At 40.9% G+C, this 16,568-nt stretch overlaps 1 protein-coding gene across 6 annotated transcripts in view; it reads right to left on the reverse strand.

Annotated features, from left to right (window-relative positions):
• si:dkey-92j12.5 (multiple PDZ domain protein) overlaps window positions 1–16,568 on the reverse strand; it is a 78,328-nt gene that overhangs the window by 22,263 nt on the left and 39,497 nt on the right. For 5 of the 6 annotated variants that reach the window (XM_036136871.1, XM_036136872.1, XM_036136869.1 and 2 more), the window contains exons 21-27: window positions 14,930–15,229; window positions 10,980–11,183; window positions 10,268–10,445; window positions 7,263–7,373; window positions 6,952–7,017; window positions 2,853–2,924; window positions 2,269–2,368 (exon numbers count right to left, since the gene is read on the reverse strand). In XM_036136871.1, the coding sequence (XP_035992764.1) occupies window positions 2,269–2,368; window positions 2,853–2,924; window positions 6,952–7,017; window positions 7,263–7,373; window positions 10,268–10,445; window positions 10,980–11,183; window positions 14,930–15,229 (1,031 nt within the window). The remainder of the gene's footprint in view (window positions 1–2,268; window positions 2,369–2,852; window positions 2,925–6,951; window positions 7,018–7,262; window positions 7,374–10,267; window positions 10,446–10,979; window positions 11,184–14,929; window positions 15,230–16,568) is intronic. The other variant, XM_036136870.1, reaches the window with a different exon arrangement.

A 16,568-nucleotide genomic window follows, 5' to 3' on the forward strand; every position in this document is an offset into this window, starting at 1 on the left:
GCAAGTTACAGCATTTATGCGGGAGCCTTTTATCTTGAAATAAATAATAGAACCGCACCCGTTCAACAAAAATCCAGCCACCTTTACCCTCATGTGCAAGGAGAGATCAGAAACTGCATCATTCACAGTGCGAGGTAGTTAGCACATTTTCCTACTCTTTCTTCTGTTATCAATCTAGCTAATTACACCAGAAGAAGAAGTGCACCATTTTCTAACCAAAGGCGGCTCCATGAATGCTGCGCCTGCCAGAATGCTGCTTGTGATCCAGGATTATAACCTCTGTTTAAGAAATAATCAAGGTGTCCGCTAAGATTCCAGGTCGTAACATTTATTTTAAATACCCCAAAGCAACAAAAGACTAATGAGCTGGAGCCTTGCCTCGGCCAGCTGGTCCCACATGTGAATGTGATGAAAAATATGTCCATGTCTCATCCAAACTGTGTGAATTAAATGCATGTGAGCTATAAAAGCACAGCCTTGCAAAAAGCATTACAACCCCTTGTAGTTTTTTAATACTTTCATAAGTTAGAATAAACTTATAGAAGCACCTTTCACAGCAGTGGGTTTTTTAGGCGAGCAGTGATTGACGGGTCATCTGACCTGTGTTTGCTTCGTCCGCTACATGGTTTGAAGCAAACTCAAAGCAGGATTTCTAATAGTCAAATCGATTTGTTTTTGCATTAATTTCTAAACGGCAGATTTGTGATGCACATAACGTGCGGTTGTCATTTTGACAGATTCTATCACCTAAGTGTTGGAGCTCTGCCACTCCTCCACAGTTTGCAAATTTGTATCAAAACATTTTGGGTGTATATATTACAATGATAACGTGACGAAAAGCATTTAACTATCCTTTACATTCCTACGGAGCCCTAGAGGGGTCATCGCAAAATGTTTTGCATGTTGAGAGAATGTGCGCTAGTTTTACTAAATTGTGCACTGGTTTTACTAAATCATGTGCACAATTTACTATATTGTGCTCTCGTTTTACTATAGTGTGAGCTCATTTTACTAAATTGAGCTCTCATTTTAAGCATAGTAAAACAAGGGCACAATTTATCAAACGAGCGCACAATTTACTAAAACGAGGGCACAATTTAGTGAACATGGTTATACAACATTGTGTGCACAATCTACTTAAACGTGGCCACAATATGTAAAACGTGCACTCAATATTGTCTTGGCACATGTAAACATGAGCATGTTATAGTATATTCGAGATCTCGATCTACCAAAACGCACCCACGAATAATTAAAACGTGTGCTCGAATAAGTTTTATTAATTCAAGGACTGAATTAAAAGAAAACATGCTCACATTTCATTAATTTGAAGGCTCAATTAAAGGAAACGTGCTCACAAATTATCACGACCTGAAAAAAAATATCACTTAAAGTGAGCTCTCCCGGGCTCCGTACATTCCCTTTGGCAATGTATGGTTGAATTAAGTCGCAGCACCACAAACATAAACACTAGTCTAAAGATAAAACTAAACTCAATAGAGAAGCTACTTTAGCGCAAATAATAATATTAAATCATATTATAAAACATATTGATATTAATTGTTGCACTCATTGGAAAAAAATGAAAAACTAGTGAAACTAGTAAAATAACAGTATCAGTTTTTGGAGCTTGCTTATTATGAATTAGAGTTTCTTATTTTCACAATAAATCACAACTATCATGTCTATTATTTATTCAATGTTAAACAATATTACTATAAAAATAATGCAATACTCAGATTTTGTATGACTGACTGAACAGTGCTCTGTGAGATACTGTTTTGCAGCTAAAACCACTTCGAGCAACATTATATCTTAGTTTCCGACCTGACTGCTGTGTCCCTTGGTCTTCACGACGCTGTCTGTTCACAAGATTCCCTGAAAAACTTCTGAGGCCGTCAGAGCAGCTGAATTTGTGCTGAGATCAAATTACACATTAGTGCATTCTGTTTTCTAATTACGTGTCTGCTGGGCCTATTTTGTTTAGGGCTGAATATAAATGTGCCGCACACTTTTCAGGTTTTAGTTTGAAGGAAAGAAAAACTTCCAGTAGGTTTTCTAGCTCTGTCACATAAAATCCCCAAAAATGTGACCACACAATAAATAAATGAAACGTTTAAGGGGTGTGAATACTTTTGCAAGGCCCTGCATCAGCATGCGCTCGTTCTCTCTTGGGCTTTGGGAGGGTGTTGCTGCAACCTGCAACCCCACGGCTCTGGGCAGTGTGTCTATTTATGTCTGCGTGACGTCTTTATGATGCACACTTACTCCTGCCGGTGTCGTCTCCGTCCTCAGCTGCCGCAGTGGCTGCCGCTTTGACATTTACGGGGCTTCTCCCATCCATTCCATCTGATGCTGGTGACGGGGCCTTGGGGGAAAAAAAAAGTTTTTTTGCATTATTGAAAAGGCAGCGTTTGAGATGCCTCAGGGGCCCTCCGGGCATGAGCTGAATGACCCCCCGAGGCTTGTTCCGTGCGCTTGATGAAGCAGAGGAAAACACCGGCGAACAGGATGAATTAATGAACAAAGTTTTTTAATGCCAGCTATAAATAACATGAAAGATGGCCAGAAGAATCATGCATTATTTTGCATCAGACGTACAAGTGCACGGGGAAGACGACTTCAAAAGAGCGCGCTGCCTGTTTACAGTTAGGCATCTGCATTTGCATCAAAGTGAGAATAAAGAATCTTTTAGCAAACAAGGTAGCTGCAAGGGACTTTGAACTACGGGGGTCCTGTTTACGCACGTGCACGCTAATTACTTTTTACGCAAGTTGGCTTGATGCAAGGTTGCTTTCAAGATGCTGCAGAAAAAGACACGCGAGCACACTCACACCAAACAATGTACCAACCTTAAAGGGGGTGGGAGTGAAGGGGTTTGCAGGGGAGAGACTAAGGAACAGACTGCTGAGAGTCTCTGTCTCCTAAGATCATGCAGAGAAACACAGTTATAGCTGTACTCAGAGCTACACAAGTTTTACACACACACACACACACACACACACACACACACAAAAACATTTTGGATTACTGTGTAGGTGTTAATGACTCATCGCTTTATATATAGAGAGCTGTGCATATCACTCTATATGCTGCTAAAAAAAAACTCAGCTAAATATCATTTACTGTGTGGGAACTGTTATATGATTTGAGCAGTTGGGTTTTATTCTTTGAGTTTCAGTATTTACTGCAGTTCCTGCTCTTTACCTCTACAGGGCAGTGTTAGGTTTATGTTTAGAAGCACTATTTCATTAGCCTTTGATGGTGCTTTATATCAAAAACGCAGTTGTAAAGCAGTGATGGGTAGGTAGTGCCTTACCCGTCAACATGACAAGTAAAATCCTTATGATGACAGCAGAAAAGTTATTTGTCCCCCTTGACCGTACTATATACCGGTTTCCTGCATGACTTCAATGTTTTTATGATAAAAAAATAAATAAAAATCGCTGAATTTGCACACTGCCTGTTCAAATACATGGGAGAAGGGTGAGGTGAGGCATTGGGTAGCTGTGCCTCATGTCTGATGGCGCGGTGTCTCTTTTATGTTTCCAATATATATGTTAGATTTCACATGTATTACACGGCCTGTTTATTATAGCCAATGAATATGCGTGACATCGTTAGTCCTGATCAGGCATAAATGTGCAGTGAAAATGCACACACAGGGTGAGGCAGAAAAAGTACAATGCCGCACTGATAGGGGGCAGTGCTGAGCCCCCTAGGAACTATGGGTAAATTGTGGCTATCGCTGCCTGCTCTTCTTCTACACAAAGGGCGAAGTTGTGGCACCGACGAGTGTAACAATGTGTTTCGAACAAAACGGAGTATTGCATCTCTACACCAAAGCATTTTTCTAAACTGTACTTTTAGTCGAATCGGGAGGTATTAGAGCGCGGACGGCCGACCTCTCCTGAAAGATCTGCTTCATACAAGTGGGAGAAAGGTAACCTGCTGTTTTCAGCAGCAGTGGTACGCCTGAAAAGACCGGGTGTGTGGTTACGCTTACAAGAGGCCACTTTTTCCTGCTTTCCAAGCCTTTCATTTTCAAAATGTGACAATGTCTGAGCTAACACAGGATCCTGTGACAGGATAAAATTACCAAGGAGTCTCAGCAAACATGAAAGATCAGCTACACCATTGAAAAGGTTTGGAGCTGCACGGACTGACTTGGCATTGAACGAGCAGCCCAGACAGAACGCCCCGTGTCCACAGTGTGAAGGTTAGGGAGCACTGGGGGAGTTTAAAAGACTTGATTAATAATGCAACCTGCTTCCATCGATTTCATGTGCAAATAAAGGTAAGATCAAGAGCGATTTATTATATTGAATCTGGTTGTTTCAATTGCAGATTCTCACATTGAAAATGTTAAAAAAAACGTGACCTTTGAACTAATAATTAGTGGGTGGTGGGGAGTCAGTTTTAAGAAATTATTTTGAATCAAATAGTGCCAGACTTATTGGTCCATTTTGCCAGTAGGGCAACACTTAGCCTTCACTTATAAAGTTGGACTGTACAGAGAAAGGGTTCAATGATCACAATCCTGGGTTCCTTCTAATTCATGCTTTTTATTTTATCAAAAAGGGTCTTCTACAGATTTTGGGTTACTGTAGAAGGTTGATTTTGTGTCTAATGAACTACTACTTCGCTGACATGACCTAATAGTTTAGATCACAATCACACCGAAACAATAAAATGACTGGGGGAGGATTTTCATTTAAAAGATCCTGATATTTAAAGTGTTCATGTTGTTCCAGGGCTTTTGGATGAGAAACAGGTCCAAAGCAGCACAGCTCTTCCACCATACCTCATACAGGGCAAAAGGTCATTTTCAACATGCCAGTTCCACATCACCTTCCTCTCCTAGCAGCACCACCTGAAGTATTTGCTGCTAAACACCTCAATGTTTGTCCAGTTTTACTGAACCAAATGCTTCGACTTAAGCTCCCAACAGTGTTTAGCAAACTTTGAATACTTATTTTTGCCATACTCACACAAGAGGCATGCCTCCAAAACTGCCTTTAGGCAGCCTCTAACGTTTTTTGGAGGGTTTTTTAACGGCATTTTTCTTTTTTGTAGATTTAGGAAAGTTTAGATGGAATTTATCACTTTGTAGCTATTTCCCGACATATATACACATCTGCCTTAATCAAATAGCATGCTGTATCTACTATTTAGATTTTTTAAAGAAATGTACCTCTGTGTCATACTATGTTTACAGCTCATAAATAGTTAGTCATAAATCACTGATTAAATAATTAGTAATTCTGAATAATAAGTTATTGACTTTTTTGTACAAAATGATCATTGTCAGATTAATCTTCTGCAATAAATAAAAATGTTTTTTGTTGTTTTGACTTATCTTTACCTGAGTTTCTTGTGTATGGAGGGTATGTCTTCTACAATAAACCATATAAATGTCTCAGCATTCCATCTATCCCCCTACACTACAAAAATTAACTAAAAAGTGGAATTTTCTTAAAATGTGTCCTTGATATGAGCAGGTAAATAAGATTATCTGACAAAGGAATGAGTACTTTGACCCCTACAATCAGACAATTATATATGCTGCACTTGAAAAAAGATGATGGAGATGAGGAATTTCTATTTTAAGTCCAAAAATGTTATTTCATTGGCAAATAATCTTATTTACCTGCTCAAATCAAGAACAAATGCCCTAATTTCAAGAAAACTTTATGTATTTTTAGTTTGCTTTTGGCAGTGTATTGCCTACATCGGCTTATGGGTCACAGGAATCTGTCCAGCAGTCATTGTGTGACAGGTGGGTTACACCCTGGACAGCTCGCCAGCCCATCTCTGGGCCTCAAAAAGACAGACAGGTCCAACAACCATACACGCACACATACTACCTCATTGCATATTTCTAGACTTTGGCAGGTAGCCGGAGTACCCGGGGAGAATCCATGTATGTACACATGCAACATCAATCTAATGAGATCCAGGTTTCAAACCCAGAACTCCTTGCTACAAAGAAACAGGGCACTCTGTAGCACCATCTCCGAATTTAAATTCTAAAAAACCCTGTATAAAACATATATTGATAAAACACAAGGATGATAACAATCTAGAATATTAGATGCAATACATGACATCAAAATCTGCTTGTAACAACCCTGGGGGATTTTGTCCTTTGTGATCTTTGGCTCTCTCTTTTACTCTAGAATGTCACATATGAAGGGATATTTGGGAGTAAAGGCTTACTTCTTATACAAATACTAAAAAACAAATCCTAAACACACTGTTTAATATTTGCCAAAATGAAACCAGTACAAATAAAAGATTTGAAACATACACATGAACTTTTATGGCAATTTGAGTTCATACTTTGCTAATATCCTGCAGCAGCTAGCAGTGCAGCACTGCCAATGCAGGCTTGGACAAGAGCAAGAAGATAGATAGCTTCAGTTTGTCTTATTTCTGTCCCCAGGACACTGCAGTGTAACAGCTCACCATATTTTGTCAGCATCTCCACTAGGATTGTAACAAAATCTTGTGGCACTGTTTTAGACAAAGAAAGTGAGTAGTTCTTGGGTCGCCCTGTTGTGGTCACAGAGTTGACTGATACATTATTTAAATCCGTGAAAACATTCCACAATCCCTTATTCGTGTCTGCTTGCTGAATCATGTCCATAATATTGCATTTTTTTATTTAACTTGAATCTTACTATGTTAGTATTCTAAATACTCATCTCATTTGTTTCGTGTTTTTTGAAGTTTTGGTTAAAGAATGCAGCAAAGTTTACATATCCACTCCTAATTTTTCTAACAGTGTTTTTCTGTTGAAGCTTTTTTTTTTTTGAAGATATCTTAATACTTGTTTCTTTATTAATTAGAAAAAAATAATTATATCCAAAAGAATAAAACTTAACACTAAAGTATAATTTGACATCTCCAAACCTCAGTGAGAAGGTTCCCACAGAGCAGCAGTCTTACCTTGTTGCTGTGTGAGCTGGACGGTGGTGCCGGAGATAGTCTTTCATGATTGATGGGATTGGGAGGCTGAGGGAGAAATACAAGTCGCAGAGCAGCCAGGTGAAAACCAATATGACCATGAGACCTGAATGAAACTTTGATTACATTATCAGTAAAAGATACCTTTATTTAATATGGTTTCTGTCAAGTGGACATCATGTTTTCAGGTTACAAATATCGATGCACGTTTGTCGGAGCACTGTGCACTGAAGCTTTTGTGTAATGCTTGCGTCGAGGCCAAGTGTGACTCCTAAGTGTCTGAGCAACTGTACCTGAGTTCTGTCTAGTCCGGACTGAACCAGAAGGTCCACGGTGTCTCCTGCCCTGCGGATGGCTTCCACCGCTTGCTCGTGGCTGGCGTCTCTCAGGTCCACACCACTCACCTTGGCCTAGAAAAGACACACACCTGGATTCATTACCATGCGGTTAGAAAACTCAGAATTACTTTGCTCGTCGTTTTAGAAATTTGTTTAGAACAGTCAGCTGTCAATTGGCTCTGAGTACACACAGGTAAATCCACTCCAAAGACTCCGCAATCATCAATGTGACACTCAGGTAGTCAAAGAAATTGACTTTCATCAGTACCGCACACGTCCCACCACTTCTGCATACCTGCTCATCCCCAGACACCTTAATAATAGTCTTTGAAATACTGCAATGTTTTTTTTATCAACCCATCATTCCAAGTAGCCTAGCACACCAGACCAAGTGCATAGTTTGGCCTTCAAAGTTGTACTTTTTCAGTGTTCTTTGATATGCACCGAACATATTTGGAGAAAATATTCCTTATGTGTTCTTATTCAATTGTGCATGTACCTGTAAGAAATGGATGTGCTTTCAGACTGTGCTTGCTGTTTGATGAGCGCTACTCCACCGGCAGGAATGAACGTGCTGCGCCCTGCAGCATCCCTGCACCTATGTTAGGGTGCTGTTCGTGGACTTCAGCTCAGGGACTGCTGTTGGACTCAACGGTCCCTAAAGACTATTTAAGCATTTTTGCATTTATTTAAGCTTCTCAGGATGGTGTTGATCAGTGCAAACAACTAGTTTAATTTTGTTTAAAAGTGATAGTCCCAATTTTAGATTATGATCAGTTCAGTTTGCAAGTGTGACAGGGAGCCAACCTAAATATACTTACTATGTTAAGCTAAGCGCTCTTTCACAGTAAGTGGAGAAAAATCTAAAATTAAAACAGCTTTTCGCCCAAGAAATGAAATATTCACTGCTGACAAAAAGGACCGTTAACAAAGGAGTTTGAGGAAATATGTGATAAAGACATTTTCTATCTATTCATGAGTTGAGTCCACTGACTCCAGTTCAGAGAAGGATTTCACCTCTTGAGTGTTTTTTGTCAGGTAAGAGTTGATCAACCAATCAGAGGTGGACTAGCTGGCATGGACAGTCAGGGACGAGTGGAGTGCACTCCATCCCTAGTTTTAAAAAAAGTTTTTTCTTTTTTTACTTTAAGATGCTAAAAGGAAAAGAAAATATTTTTGATCAAGTTTAAGGACAGCTTTGTTTGAGCTGACATAAATGAATCGCAACAGCTACCTCAAGGACACTTTTCCTTAAAAAGGATAAAGCACATTTCTTGACTGTTGACCACTTTTATTTTTCCTCTGCCAGTGTTGTACACTCAGCTCAGCAATAATACAACAGAATGACACGTTTTCCCGCCTTCCGGTGCTCACAGCTGCCTCTGATGTGAGTAGAACCTGACATGCTCTTCTGCTGTTATCGCCTAAAGGCTCAACATGTTGTGCATTCTGCAGCCACTCTGTTTATCGCATTTGTATGGAAAGATTTTTTTATTTTTTTTTCATCCGACTTACAATAGCCATTCTGTCATCTCAGACACACCAGGCCGTTCTCCTGGGATCCTTTTTGTCAACAACGTAGCTCTGAAATCAACAGCTTTACAAACAACATCCTGCCTCACTCAAGGGGGTCACATCTTATCCCTGAGATGATGGTTGATATTATTTTATGTTTAGATCTAGCATGAATTTGATCACTTCACTTCAGCCAGATGTATAGCAGGGCTGATTTGCTCCCTTTGCAGTTTTTGGCACCCCATAATGCATTACCTTATCTTTCTCCGTCCTTTTTGACACAGTTCCAGTTGTTTTACATTTTCTTTATTATTGCTCTGTTTAGCTATTTTCTTGCCGACATTTCCTGACTTCTAAAGATCAACATTTCTGCTTTAGTTAAAGGAGCAGTAAGCTAAATGTTCTTATTTTCGATAGTAATAACTAAAAAAATAGTTTTATGAATAACTAAAGGTATCTTTTTAGATGGACTACGGTCTAACGTTATACACCACATCTGTGCTGTTCTCCAGTCTCTTGTTTACAAAGCCGGGCCGGCCGCATGTGCATAGCTTCCAGTCAGGGCTTAGTCCCTACCTGCCCATAAAACGCTACTGCTACATTCTACTGGAGATGATCAGGACCCATTATTACCACAAAAAAAAAAAAAAAAAAAAAAAAAAACAATGGTCTTTGGCAAAGAAGTTTGAGATAAGGAAAAAGACAAAACAAGGATTAAAATCTATTCCAAGGTAAAGAACATTTGGAGAGGAGAAGCAGCTCCAGTTTGACTCTGAGCTCGTTTTCTCCTCCAGGCACGTGGCACGTGGGTAAACTGTTGGAGTTTGACCAGTAATGGGCCCGGTGTTACTGTTATGAGAGGAGAGTACATTTTTGACATTTTTTTTTAAAAAATTGAACGAATAACTTGTGGTGCTTAGGTTTTGGAGGTAGAGAGAGGCATGGCTTGCCACACTTCTTGTTTTGGTCTACAGACAGTGCTCAACAGCAAACCTAGAGGTGAAATTTCCCGTATGGCTCCTTTAAGTAGCATGTACTCTTGTTTTCCCCGTGTTGAAGAGAAAAGGCTGTCTTTCCCTGATCATATTTAAGACTTCCCACATCTGATCAACTTCATTTACATTATTTGCACCTTTTCATATTCTGTACCAATTCCAACAAACAACAGAAGGTAGACAGTGGGCATAAACGGGGGAATTTTACATTTTACCATGCAGTTCTGTGTTGCATAACATTAACAAATATAACAGGTTGGAACATTTTGCAGATTTCCCAATGCAATATAAGACCGCAGTCTATTACATGTGCAACACCTGGGCTGTGCATTTCGCTTCCTACTGGGGCAAACACAAGTCCTTCTTTGCCCAACGTTCAAAAGCGCCCTCTTGTTTCTGTTTTCTGAGTCTGGTAATGTCCAACGTTCAGGGCCATGCATGCACACAAACCTCCAGTATCCTGTCCCCAACCCTGAGGATGCCATTAAGCGCCGCGGGGCTGTCAGGGCTGATGTGCTTGATGAAGACACCCCTCATCATCTCTCCGCTGCTCAGTCTGCGGCCCATGCCTCTGCCTCCAGTTATGCTGATGCCAAGGGACTGGCTTGGTGCTCGAGTCAGCTGCACGCTGTAACACAGAGCGGGAGGCTGACACTGAGCAGCTGATGATCCTTCTAAAAACTAGAGGTGTGCTCAATGCATCGCTGCAATAGATGCAAATACAAAAATAATCCGATTGGGATCCCTTTTTTTCCCCCCCCAAGTTTCCATTTCCCACTATCTACTGCTTACCACTGGGGATTATGTTCCAAGGATTAAGTCAAAACAAAAACATATTGTTCCTCAAAGAAAGCCACATAAAAGATGCTTTTCGTGTGTGTGTGTGTGTGTGTGTATGTGTGTGTGTGCTGGGTATATTATGTGATTTATCCTAGTGGCACAAATGCAATAAACTCAAGCTAGGATAGTAGTTTCTTTCTGCAAACCTTAGAAATATGGAGCATGAAAAATCTGCTGTGCTGCTCTAACACCGCTGTGAACATAATTTGAGCCCTCTCGGATTCTGCAAACCTTCTCTAACACAGAAAGCCATGAAGGGTACATCGGGAATGGGTTTAAGAGCATCAAATGGGTGAAACTGAACACAATGGGAATTACTAACCTTTTAGGATGATCCCAAGACCAGGCTGCATGTGAACACAGCTCTTCATTGTCTTCTGCTTTACCATCAACCTTCATTTTGACTTCTGCCGTTGTTACTCTTAAATCTTCGTTTGTTTTGTCTCCGCCCTCCTGAACAATGTCTCCATCTTTTGCCTTCCCTTTGTTATTTGGAGGTCTTGGGAGAGACTTCGGAATCTGCCAGCTGGTGGTAGGAGAAAAGACGGCGAGGGAAAAATAAAGAGAAACGGACTGGAAAGCCTTCAAATATTGTGGAAAAACAAGTCATTTTTTGTCGCATTTTTATTATCAGAGAATTTGATGTTCTGGAGAATGTTTTGTGTCATCCAAATTAAAGGTTAACTGTGTAGGTTTTAACAGAAATGCTAAGAGTTTGCAGAGAATGTGACCTCTAACAAGCGGTACCTCTGTCGATAATATAATTATTAGCTGTCTTCCTGATTCCGTGAGGTGAGCAGCTTTGGGCAAAGCTACAAAAGGACTACTCAGAATGTCAGGGCGTGAAAACTACTAACAGTTCTTTTGGTTAATACAGCAAACAGGGGGTTAGTTTTCTGTCTTTTATATCTGTTTTAATGACATGTTGCTATTATTGAAACTTAGGGGTGGGGGGGGGGGGGGGGTTAGAATGAAGCGGGGGCAGTTCCTGTTTCAGACGACCTGTTCCTGGCAAAGGCTGTTCCTGGAATCGTCCCCTATTTCAGCGTTTTATAACTTAAAAAAAAATAGTTTTGCAAAGCAAGAGCTATTGAGGTACTATTGAGGTAGCAGAGCAGAGCGCGCCCATCCCCCGGTTTCCATCTGAGACATCTGGTCATTTTACCTTTGTAAGAAAAATGCATTCGCATTGAGCAGCCGAGAACTCTGGCTATGAGCTTCTGGTAGCCCAGGTGCTGACAATTAGGTACCTGATTAGCGGCGCCTGAGACCATGGAGCAGCGATCAGTTGGTGTGACTGATCCATACAGGGCCCATCCAATTGGGCACTTCAAAATGGTGTTTAGCAAAGCAAAGTCACAGCAATTATTTGAAGCAAGTTCTTGTGCCATCCCCAAATTGATGGGCAACTTCCACAGTTCCAAGTTTCCTACTGACGGATGCAGGAGACAGGCTGTGAAGTGGCCGCAAAGTGGGCGTCTGAAGCACACAACACAGCAGGAAGATGGTTTCCTCTCCCTGTCAGCAGTAAGGACTCGTAGGCGGTTTTAGATGATCTGCAGGGCAATAGGGCTGGCGGATGCCTACCCAGCCAGTCTGGATGCACTGCACACAGCTGGTCTCCGTTCTCATAGGGTTGCCGGGAGCCCGGCTTTGACCGCTCTTCAGGCCCGTGTGCACTGGTGTAACGCCACTGGTGTAAAACCTGATCATGTGGAGGAGCGTTGTCCTCAGCGTTGAGCTCAGATTCTGCCTGCAGCTTGTTGCGCCGGGCCTCGGAGAAGACGGAAGAATTGACTTACAGTTGCGCCGCAGCCTTCTGCGTCACAATCGGGTCGGATTGCGAAGAGACTAAAGATTCCCACCTCTAAAAGGTCGTGACATCATAGAAAAATCTGCATATGAATTATGCCATTGCCTTAACGTCGGTTTCATCATCTGTTGTCTTGGCACACACGGACTGTATTTTAAAACGGATGACTTCCCAAAGATGCTGCTCCCATTCACAAATGTGTTGTATGTTTCATTTTGCGACAGCGAGAGCCTCCAGCATGTTCACTAAGCATCTGAAATGCTGCTTTTTTTACTTTTTCAATGTCAGCTCCATGGTGGAGCCCATACCACTGGCTACCCACATACTCAACTGTGCTGCTTAAAGCACAAACTTGTAACCCGCAATTTTGTGCCCTATTTGGCACCATTGAGCGGTAAACACGCAGGCTCTCCAAAAAACACAACAATCACTGCCGTTACCATTGTTACAACAGGAGAAATAAACGATCAAACAATTTTCCTGACTTTTGCATCTCTCTTTTACTCTTTTTACTGTCGTTCTAAAGACCACTTCATACTTAAAAACAGATCCGGCAGAAGATCTAATAGTAGCTTATTGCTAGCACTACTACTTCTAATCACCATCGTCCTCATCGTCATCGCATTACTAGTGTTATAATGTTTACGTTGCCGGAAAACTGAGTAAAAAAAAAAACAACAACACCTGTTTGTAATAGTTTTCGCAAACTTCTAACCCATTTTAACAAAAGCGTGATGATATCGACGGCGGATCCATTTGCACATCACATTCTCCAACAGTTCTATCTCTGTTTACTATTTTTAAGGCGCAAAGGTTGATAGTGAATCATAGTGTCGAGCTTGGAGAGAAACACACTGATTAAAGTGCAAATAGCCCTGAAAATATTTATTTTCTCCCAGCGCAGTCACAACAAGGTTGTGTCTTAAGGTGCGTGTGGGCGTGTGCTAATGCATACAGCCTCTCTGTTGACAGTGTATGCACTGTGTTTGTGTGAATGTGGGAGAAAGACTACTTTTTTTTTTTTTTTTTTTCTCATGAATATGTTTAACCGTGCACGGCTGTAATAAGCCCAAGGATGTGAGTGATAGGAGTGCTATCTGCACAGCGGGAGGCTGTAGCCAGTTAATGCTCAGAAGAGAAGCAGAACAAATGATTCCAGCAGGACTGAGAGAGGGCGGCCGGGAGAAGACGACGGGAAACCAGACCGGGAGGAGAGGCACAATGAGGAAGCGAACGCAGATGACTGAGGGTGAGATGAAAGACAGATGCAGGCGCGTAACAGAAGAACAGACAGAAGTGATTGAAAGATAAGAAGGAGGAAAAGATTGCAGGGAGTAACTGGGAAGGGGAGCGCGGAGAGGAGTGAAAACAGAAACAGACAGAGGCGAAACATTTCATTTTTGCTGACAGTCAGCGCTGAGATCCATAAGCGAACAGCTAAATATAACTCAGGGATTCAACGGAGGGAGAAGAATGGAAAAGGAAGAAATGCCGAGTGGAACACTAAGCCGGTTTCTAACCTGCAAGCAATGTTTTCTCATCTATACGGTTATTTAAAGTGACAGATATTGGCACTTTTCAAACAATGAATATGTCACTTAGGTAGCTCTATAACTTTAAAGCGGGAGCATTGAGTCAATTATGCCGTGGTCACGTTTTCCATTAATGTTCCTGTTGGAAGAGCCACGGTGCATGCAAGATGTTTGTCATTGTACACTGCATTAACGGTGGTAGCCTGTTAAATAAAACAACTAATGATGTCGCATTTGTATTTTACAGCGACACGTCAGATTGCTGTAGGACGGAAAGGATCAGGAGGCTTTCATCTGAACCACTGCTTTCAGCGAGGAGGTCTGTGGATTAAATCTCTCTGGGTTTGGGACTATTTCAGGTTCTCCAGTTACCCCTTAGTGTGTATTAACATACATGTTAGATGAAAACTATGAGTTAGTCTGAATAAAAAACAATTACTATGTGCGTGACTATTTGTTGGCTCTATTACCTTTTCTCCCCTGTGACGGTTGAAGATATATAAAAAAACATCTTTTAGGTGACTACAAGCTTATTGAAAAAAAAAAAAACAGGATTATATTGCTGAGGCTTCAGCTGCACGTTTATAAAGCAGCTGTTACAGAAACGGACTAAACGTGCCTTTCGTTAGAACTAGCTCGGAGGTAAAAAAAACGGAAATCACTGAGACATTACAGCGCTGATTTGCAGAAGAGACTCACATGGTCAGTTACACTTTCACTGTAGAAAATCGTGTGTGGGTAGAAAAAAAAATGGACTATAAAAATCAAATCATTTAGCTGCTAGGTGTCGAAGGCGCTGATGGTGACTGAAGGAGGGTCATTCTGATCATATAAAAATCTTCTGGCTCTGCTGCTGTCCTCTGGAGCTTTGGTAAGGATCGGATGACCCTGAGTAAAAGGCTGAGATCTCTGCATGTCTCACATTACCTTGTGTCTGAGGCCGGGGTGATGGTGGGCACTACTGCTGGGCCTTTAAAGGCTTTGAATGAAACGGCCCTGACTGTGGGCGGATCTGGAGCTGCTGTTTTGTACTTGACGGAGGCAGACAATCTGAGTGCCGGTGAAGCCGTGGGACTAGAGGATCTGGCTGGGCCCGGTGCCGGCTCAGGAGACGGAGCAGGAAGGGTGGGCGAAGAAGATGGACTGTCTGTCGAGATGGATGCCAGAGGGGGCAAACCCAGACGGGTTCGGTGCTCATCCACGCGATGAGCTGGAACGTAGGTTATCCTGAGAGCAGGGTTGGGTAAAAACACATTTAGAATTATTCAGGCAAAAGTTTTTCGTTTTTTTTTTTTTTTTTTTGGTGTATTCAGAATAAACTTTATCAGCAATTCTAGAAAAAGTTATCTAATACAATTATTTGTATTCAGTGAGACCATAAATTGTTGTAAAGATCAGTAAATAAACAACATTTGGTCTTGAGTTCATAATCGTAACAACTTCTGTCTCTGAGACTCATACTGTATAATTTACATGTTATAACTCACAAGAGATTACTGTGTTTTTTTATTGATTTCCAACATCTCATTAGTCCTTTGTTAAATAACCTGGCTTACCTACGAATAAGTTAATATAATATTTCTTTAGGCAACCTGCCTTTGGTGAAAATCTCAATAAAGCTGAGTTTAACACATTGCTCAATTAATTGCTAAATTAAATGCTTACAATTAGCATTTTGATGTGAATGTTTTTGGTTTTAATTTAATTTTATGAATTTCATGTATTACATCTAAAATATTTAAGAACATTTTAATTTGTAAAATGTGTTGATTTGAAAGTGTGTGAGGTTTTATTCTTCAGCTTTGTGCATTGATATGATAAAAAAAAAATTAATCTGATCTCTCCATAAATCCAAAATTAATTATGAGAAAAATCTATAACACAGGTAGTTTTAAGGGGAAAAAAAACACTTTTGTTTGGACATCTTTCAGAGACTAAAGTAAATCATTGCTTTCAGTGTTAGCAGGCATCCTGGGAAGGAATGCATTCTCCATGCATTCGTCTCATTTGACCAGAGTACCTTCTTCCTGTTTCCTGCGTCTGCTGTGTTCCCGACATGGACTGTGGTAAACTCTTAGGAGGACTTCTTTTGCCTTTATTTAAAAGAAGGCTCTCTTTTAACCGATATTCCACAAAGGCCAGATTTGTGGAGTGCACAAGTCAAAGTTGTCCTGTCAATAGTTTCTTCCACCTTTGCTGTACATCTCTGCAGCTCTATCAGAGCTTCCATGTCCCTCTTACTTGCTTTTCTGATACATTTTCTCCTTGGTTGGCAAAACAGTTTGGGTTAATGCCAATATTTTGGTAGGTTTGCAGTTGTTCCTTTGAATTTTCATTTTCGAATAATGGATCGCACAGCACTCCATGACATATTCAAAGCTTAGGATATACAGTATCTTTTTCTAACCTAGCGTGCTTTAAACTTCTCCATAGATGTATCCCTGACCCTTGGTCTTCATGATGCTGTTTGTTCTCTAGTGTTCTCTTGAAATCCTTTAAGGCAGGGATTCCCAAAGTGCTGCCGCTAGGGGGTGCGCGAGATAAAAAATGCAATGGCGGTCTGACA

This window comes from Fundulus heteroclitus, chromosome 5 (assembly GCF_011125445.2).
Source record: "Fundulus heteroclitus isolate FHET01 chromosome 5, MU-UCD_Fhet_4.1, whole genome shotgun sequence".
NCBI lineage: Eukaryota > Metazoa > Chordata > Actinopteri > Cyprinodontiformes > Fundulidae > Fundulus > Fundulus heteroclitus.